General features: G+C 38.5%; 1 protein-coding gene across 1 annotated transcript; it reads left to right on the top strand.

Annotated features, from left to right (window-relative positions):
- The first annotated feature begins 2,994 nt into the window (after window positions 1-2,994).
- LOC106179818 (uncharacterized) lies at window positions 2,995-7,128 on the top strand. The gene is made up of 3 exons (XM_013563585.2): window positions 2,995-4,298; window positions 6,359-6,434; window positions 6,609-7,128. The coding sequence occupies exons 1-3, from the start codon at window positions 4,074-4,076 to the stop codon at window positions 6,623-6,625; spliced, it is 318 nt and encodes a 105-aa protein (XP_013419039.1). The 5' UTR covers window positions 2,995-4,073; the 3' UTR covers window positions 6,626-7,128.
- The last annotated feature ends 1,172 nt before the right edge of the window (window positions 7,129-8,300 follow it).

Below are 8,300 nucleotides of genomic sequence, written 5' to 3'. Positions count from 1 at the left end.
CCTCCGAAGGTAAAAGGTCCTTCTAGCTGTCATACTGCCACCATGGGGAAGGTACGGGAGCTCACAAATGAAGGAAGAAATTAAATAGTTTCTCTGAGGGAGGAGGGTGTAAATGTTACCCAGATAGCTGCCAGATTTGGTATTTCTCGTCAGACTGTGTATAGAGTTTGCAGAAGGATGGAGGACACTGATGATGCCCATAAGCTGCACCGAAGTGGGCCTTTTTATACTGTCAAGGCTTAGGAGGTTTGAGTCGTGCAGGAAATTAGCGTTGCAGTGGTCGTGCAGTTTGCAAGTCGGGGTTAGCAAAAAAACTGTAAAAAGAAGGTTCCATGCTTCAGGTATTCACAGAAGGATTGCCAGGAGGAATCCGCTCATCTCCTTGGTACCACAGACGCAGAAGAGTGACATGGGCTGCAAGAACCATTGCCTGGACAGTGGGTCAGAATTGGCGCCATTTTTTTTTTTTTTTATTTTTTGATGAGTCCATATTCTCAGCTAACAACGTGGGAGGACAAGTGAGGGTATGGAGAACATCATCCACTTGTCATATGCCAAAGAATATGCATTTCCTTACTAGACAGTCCTCTTCAATAATGGTGTGGGTGTGGATTGGTTTCTACGGTATAGGTGAGCTGGTGTTGATAAATGGAAACCTGAATCACGAGCGATACATTGAAATTCTCGAACAGCACCTTTTAGCATCGGTAGAAAACATCTTTGGGGACAGGAACCATCCGTTTGTATTTCAAGATGATACCGCTACACCACTTAGGGCCAGGGTAGTGCAAGAGAGGCTTTACCAGCATGGTATCAACAGGGTGGACTGGCCTGCCCAATCACCAGACGCAAACCCCATTGAAAACCTATGGCAAGATATTGGAAATCAAGTGGCAAAGGATCGCCCCTTTACCATAAACGCTTTAATCCAAAATGTCTTCAGACCCTGGGCCAACATAGCCCCAAGAAGATTCATGAACTTTTTCTGTCTATGCCTTGAAGGATGGTGGCCATATTGAGATCACGTGGCTATCCTACAAAATATTAATTCTGACACATTAGCATGTAAGGGCAACGCATTGTTCTGTAAACCTAAAATAAAGATACTCACTTGACACAATCAGTTTTCAATAAAATAACAATTGAAAGACTGACAAATCCATCTGTTGTCCCCCTTAAAGAAAAATGGTGCAATACTTTTGACACCCCCCTGTAGATGTTTCTCAATAAATAATAAAGGAACTTATACGTTAATCACTTATAAATTAGCGAGCTACGTTTTGTTATTATAACACCAAACGTCTGAGTAATTTAAATCGAGTTTTGTGTCGTTTTCTTCATAATTGTCCATTGTAATTGTAATGCTTTATTCGTGTATAAGCCTTGTAGCCAACAAAATTTTGCGTTGTTTGCTGCATAAAAATAACCGAAGTGTCCACAGAAATTATCAAAATCGCCTTAGTCTTTATATTTCTCTGAAAAAGTATATGGTGTCTTTCTTTGGAAGTTGGCGTTGATTGAATTGAAAATCGGCTCGTGCTGCGTAGTGTCAGTTTGCATTTCTTTCATTTGCTGAATTACCAAGACAATCGAATAATCATGTATATGTGTACCACTGAAGTAAATTTCACATCCAAGTTCGGTAGTTTTGCAAGTAAAGTTAAGGCAATGCGCGTGCCTTGAAACATTTTCAAGAACCTTGTCTGTCATATGGAAGAGTGCCGAGTTCAAGGCGCTTTATCCCCTTTCAAGAAAATTAAGTAATTTCAAAATCTTGTTTTTATGACCACATACTACTATCACTTACACCTCCGTTCACAAAATGGCAATAAATTACCTTTCTTATGTTACGGAGGGATGCGCGCATCAAATGGATAAACAAAATCTTGTCAAGATCCGATCAGAACCATGATCAATTATCTGCCAACTATAGCCCAAAGGAATTCATTGGGGGGAAATGCGAAGGAGATTACTAATGTAGATATCATAAAACGACAATTTTGTAAACCAAGACAACATCTTGTTTGGTTGAGACTGTCGGCTCGGAGTGTGTTTGAACTAAAGGGACAAGGTACGCTAAGATTTCACAACACGCCTTTTGAGACTTCCGTAGACCTCTGATCCTAAAGAAAATCTAGTCGACTGACAGATGCTGTCCAGCTTAATCGTAAGTTTTCAAGTGTCATAAAAACTAGGTATTTAGAACAAGAATGTGCTTTTCAGTCGTTTTTCACACGAGCTGTTACCGCAGCCTTGCTTCAACTATGTACTAACGTGGAGGTAAAAAGTTTCGAATGACTAGTCGGCTTTTTAAAGTCCAAGTTGGCAAATTCCATGACAGTGCAATAATGAGAACACACGTACCTACTGAGTGATGTCGTTAAGTTGATAGCGGAAATAGCTAGTATTGTACAGTTAATGATTGAAGACGGTGTTATACTTGATTTTTAAACCAATTAATTCTTTCCTAACTTTGTTTAGAGAAAAGTCATGCTTCTGTTCTCGCCGAGGTGTTTTTATGTTCAAAAACGAATCGAAGATGATTTCACACTGTGAGGAACATTTGGAAAAGAACGCAGACTTAGCTATAGGTCTTTCAGTAACACAGATTGAGAGAGGGGATTCAAAGCTAAGACATTCATGGCAACTTTAAAATATGACCACACCGAATCAAATCTTTAACAGAAGTGATGATAATTGTGGTTAATGAAGGCAAATAATCACGTACAGTAAAAAGAGCAACCATTACACTTAAATCTCAATCCCATAATGGCAAGGATTAAGTGATTAATGACAAATTCAAAAGAACATAAGCATTTATCAATAGTTAGAATGTGATTCCGTGGAAACGGCATGTAGTAGCCAAATTATGAGGCATTAATGAAGGCACCATGATTACTTGTCCAACAAACACATACCATCCAAAAAAATCCTGATTCTATAGTAAACAATCTTTAAATGATGCGTATAAACAAATGATCTAACGATATGTGTATGAAATCATGTATTTCAGATTTAAGAATCGCTGAATTAGGTTTCCTGTCAATAACCTAATGGATAATTTGGCCATCAGCATTCTCCAACGACTCCTTAGTTATGTGGCTGATTCCGCTGAGGATTGGCGCTCATTTGCGTGGGTTGGCATTGTTGTTAGAACAAGGGAAAACTGTGCGCCGTGCATCCCAATCGTGGGTTTTAAGCACTTTATGTGTGGAGGGGAAAGTGTTTTCTCTTGGTGTATACCTTCCTCAACGCCATCCGGCTCAATAATGCCATTTATTCATCGAGATATCACACTAAATTGTTAAACGCTTTTCAATGTACATAAGCACATTGCTATATCGTTTAACACTCAGATTGTTCAAAGAGATGGCCATTTTTTGTGGTCTTAGGGTTGCTTGCATGGTTGCCTATGTAATGTGTTTGATCGTCCTTGCGCGTATGCTTTCTTTGTGAGCTATACTGCATGAAAACAATTGTTCCATACCAAATGACCGCAGTACGTCTTCCTTCCGCTAGCCAATCACTCGGAAGAAAATAAACCGTCGTCTTGTCAGAATCAATTGCGAGCGGCTTTGAAAAACGTGAGCGTTTTCAGAAGTCTCGGAAAAGGAATTTCACTAGTTAAAATGTCAGGCTGCCAGCCTGTGTTTGCTGTTTAGTGGGCGACGTATAAATCCTGGCGTACCTGACTCGACCGACCAGACCAATCGGTGCTTGGACTCTTGAAGGAGGTTTTCGTGCAGATCCCCGAGAACAATACAATGGACAGCACAATGGGTTACACTTCATCTGAGCTTACAGGTTCTAATGATCGTTAATATCAGTTGCATTCTTTCATTATCATAACTGATATGTTTATCGTATTAGACATTTAATGACAATTTCAAATATCGTTTCAAGGCATAAACCTAACTGACAATAATCATAATTAAACTGGGCTGGACGACCACGCTTGAAATTGCGTGAGCGGCAGAGGGTATAAAGTCTGGAGCCTTGACGACGAGCAAAAGTCACGTAAACCGTCAGTAACAGAATTAGTTTTTGAACACAGTACACAATATTCGTCAAGAATGGTTACCAAACACAATATGTTGTGGATATCAGTGACAGTGATAGTGATGGTGTTGCAAAATACAAATTGTCAATGGCACCAAACGCTCGGCTGGGGGGCGGCAGGAATGGTGGGGAAAAGGACGAATCCTTCCAGCATTTTCAGCCAAGACAGCCAAGATGACTCTCTCTGTGATGATCGAAGGAACAGCGAAGTTATGAAACTAATACGTGACCTGTTGCAGGTAAGTGATCGTTGTTGGTCTTTTCTTTGTCGTTTAAGTGGGAGTTGTCACACAAGACTGTCATGCCGGGGATAGGATGACAGACTTGTGATGCGACAGCGCACTTCGCCAACACGAATTAACGCGCGATATACGGTTTTGGTGGAGAATTTTTTATGATATTCTTTTGTCAATTTTTCGGCAATCGTTTTCAAATCATGTAGCAAGTATGATGCAACCTATGTGCGACGGTATCGAGATTTGGCAAATAAAAACAAAATTGGCATAAGTGGCATTTTTTTCAATATTTGAATACATAGTTCTGGAAATGTCTATGAAATGTTGAAACAAAAACGCACGGACACGAAAACAAGGATTTCAAAGATTTCATGCAAAAGTCATAATTTAGAAAATTCAGAAAAGAAGTTTATTCATTTATTTATTTATTTGTTGTGCATGATGGCCTTGTGTTCTCAGGCATCTAATATACCAAGTGATGTAGGCCGACTCTTTTAACCCATGCAAGTGTTATTGTTTGCTCTATGTGCATCGCATCTTGGGAATTTTCATATTTTCACGCATATTTTACTTTAAAGGTAAAGGCACCTACACTAGCTTCGCTCAAAATTATTTAATTGGGGGCCTACCAAATGAAGCAAGATGAATCTTCATTGCCTTTCCACAGGCACACGCACAGACACGCACGAAAGTGATCACACCCTTTTGCACACACACTACTTCAATTCGAGTTATATTTTGGAATCATCCTTTTGAAGTCTTTGTCTCCAACTGAAGGATAAAAATGTCTACATAGAAGAGCTTGTGATTCCACTTGACCACTGATGTTGTTCATGTTGTCAGTGACATGTTTAAAGACGTCTTCAGCTTCACAAAGATCATAACTTTAAACACGTTTTACTTTCGTGACATATCAAGTAAGAGCATGATTGCTATTGATGATTGACTTTTGTGTTGCCGTCAACAGCACTGTTGTTTGTTAATACTTAGGTCATGTGCACCTTTAGAACCACTCTGTTTTTAATTACATTTGGATTTTAATTTAAATGAATATAAATATTTTCAAAAATATACCAAAGTAAGCTACATTTTGATTATTTACTTCATCGTTTCGCCCCCAGATTCCCCATGTTTAATGACGCTACTAAAACCCTATCTTATTACATAGGAATACCATTATTAAGGAAAAAGATACATTTACCCCATGGGGCGATGCAGCTGTCACTGATGCTTGTTGTTTTACCACATAGGCAAGATACGTGTGTAACATGCTTTTCAGCATGCTTTCATCCAGAGGGCTATGTTAAAGTGTTAGATTGAATCTTATTTTAATCTTTTACGACCACAGATGGTGTAGCGGTTATAATGGTGTTGTCAAATGTGCGTCTGTGTTCATAATTGTCAGCATGAGAAACAGAATGCAAAACGGTTAGAATTCTGAACGTCAAAGAACATTGTTACTACATAATCGCTGATCTAAGTTCTCTTTATTTGAACTATTGGTCGCTGTGTGAGAGATATATAAAAGAGGATATTTTATGTTTTCGACTTGATTTTTATTGTTTTTAATCAGCAAAATTGTAGGTACATAATTGAATATTAAGCTGCACGAAAAACCTCATTTCCGATATTTCGATTATCATAAACCCTGTCAGTACCCTTAAAGGTCTAGTTTTAGGATGAATAGATGGTGCCTGAGGGGCTTATTAAATAAACAAGTCTTGTTTTTAAACGTTGTTGTAAATATCTTATTTTAATGGGTCAATCTGATTTTTTTCATATTTATTTCTATATGCTCTATTTATCATATTACGTTAATTCCCTGATGCAAATAACAGTACTTGACTTTTTTGTTTAAAGCATATCAAGTCATTTCAAAGTGCTGAATACACACAAAAAATATCATCTTAGGTTATTCGCTGAAAGCAAGCATACACACACACACACACACACACACACACACACACACACACACGCACACACACGAAAAATACCTTTCTTGCTTATTTTAATGTTTGTCTTTACAAAAGTGTTAAGTCCATTGGCTTTTTTCAATCATTCAGGCTGAGATCATGAGGACGGACTATTGTTATAATAGAAAATTCGAGGAAAACAGAGTCCGGGGATTCACCAAACAAGGTATGTGGTTTGAATTAACCAAAGGCATGCACTGTAGTAGACCTAGTCTCCTTTTTGTATATTGGGGTGTGAGACGACTTTTGAAACTCTCATGTATGAAATTAAACTTAAGAGTATAAACTGTTAATTCTTATCATTTTCTAATCGGTCGGTTTTATCGTCTTTCCATTTCAGATGCTCCACGGGTTTGAAGGACCAAACTCTGTTTCGAGTGATACAGCGTCGGCAGCACCAGGCAGGCGCAGCCTTCAGCATATGACAGTTAAATTGTCGGTGACTTCTTTTATTCAAACTGTTACTTATGGTTTCTGCTCAGACTTTGAAACCGGAAGGATGTTTTTAACCCAAAGATCATTTATTGAGGTGGAAATTCCATTGGCCCACTGAAAATGTGCCGCAGTGTAAAACAAATTACGTTTTCCCGATAAAGAAACTCTTTAAACCAAATAAATCGCTGTTGTGTGTAATTACTATCGTAGTTTGGGGTTTATGTCATGTTGAGAGAGTTCATAACCATGCCAGCGAGAGAGAGCTAGAGCATTGTTTCAGTTTCCCACTGAAATCCAATAATATACGGTATATGTACTTCCGATATATACCAAATTACATTTGAAAATGGAATAAAAGCTAATTACATAGATATGATTTATGCCAAATACAATTCTAATGGGACGACAAAAATAAAGAAATATTAAGATTATTTGGTTTTGAGATTTAATGAAATTGCGCAATGTTAGTAACTAAAAAAAAGCATTTCAGTGAATTTCGCCCCTATACACTAAAGCAAGCAAAAGTAGAAAACTGACATTGTTAAAACTGTCAAATGACAGAAGGGCCAATGTTTGAATCAGTTAGAAAATTTGCCGAAGGACCTCTGTGGGATTTGACATGATCAAGAACAGAGGAACCTCTGGTGGAGAGTAGGTCCACAGAAACTTTCAAAGCATCATCTGAAAAACATGTTCGGATACAGCGATATAGATCAATGAATAACTTTGAGATTGAGAATCGAAGGAAACGTGTCGAACACGTGATCAAAATCCGTTCCAACAAAAATTCGTCCACTACGTACCTAACTAATGAGGTTCTGTTGACTAATGCTATTGGTGAAATATGTACTAGATTTTCACTAGTCGCAGTAAGCAGCACAGCAAGCGACCAAATGCATCATGCATAATTGAATAACTACATGTCTTAGCAGAAGAGAGCCCGGTGGTAATAACCATAAACCTCACACAAACACGCACACACACAAACATATGAATAAACACATATATCACTGTTTCACAGGATGCTTAATTGACAACTCGGTTAAAGCGTGGGTTGTGAGTCTCTTTGGTTCGCCTGCACGTGTGGCATTTAGGCGTGTGTTAATTAACAACAGTGCGAGTTGTGAATAACAAGAACCACGCGGAGAGGAAAAATTCATTAGTCTCTCAGCAGTAATTTGACATTTAAGAGGCTAAAGGGTAGTGATTGGTTTCTAAATTTAGTAACTGACTAATCTTGACGATTACGGATCACGCAAATTTGATACAATGTTACTGAGATCATACTGTCACTGCCTGGCATAAACAATGCGAATATTCATTACGACTACTGTAAAGACTTAGAATCGGCAAAAGTAAGCATCAGCGTTACATTCAGGGAATGAGAACTATTAACCCTCAACTATAACCAGTGTCTGTGCTTCTACCAGGAACAAGATTATTATCTTTATAATTGAGAGACGATCTTTACTGGTGAGCAAATCCTTACCCTCCAATGTTCAAGGATTGAAATTAATTGGTTTCACGACATGTCGCGGGTTAGAAATCCACGCAACCAGATTTCTGATAACTTCAGACGTAACGGGCAATGGGCGTA

Source organism: Lingula anatina, chromosome 1 (assembly GCF_051362555.1).
Source record: "Lingula anatina isolate TDL-2025a chromosome 1, LinAna3.0, whole genome shotgun sequence".
Taxonomy (NCBI): domain Eukaryota; kingdom Metazoa; phylum Brachiopoda; class Lingulata; order Lingulida; family Lingulidae; genus Lingula; species Lingula anatina.
The sequence above is the reverse complement of the archived record's forward strand: the minus strand, read 5'-3'. Positions and strand labels throughout refer to the sequence as shown.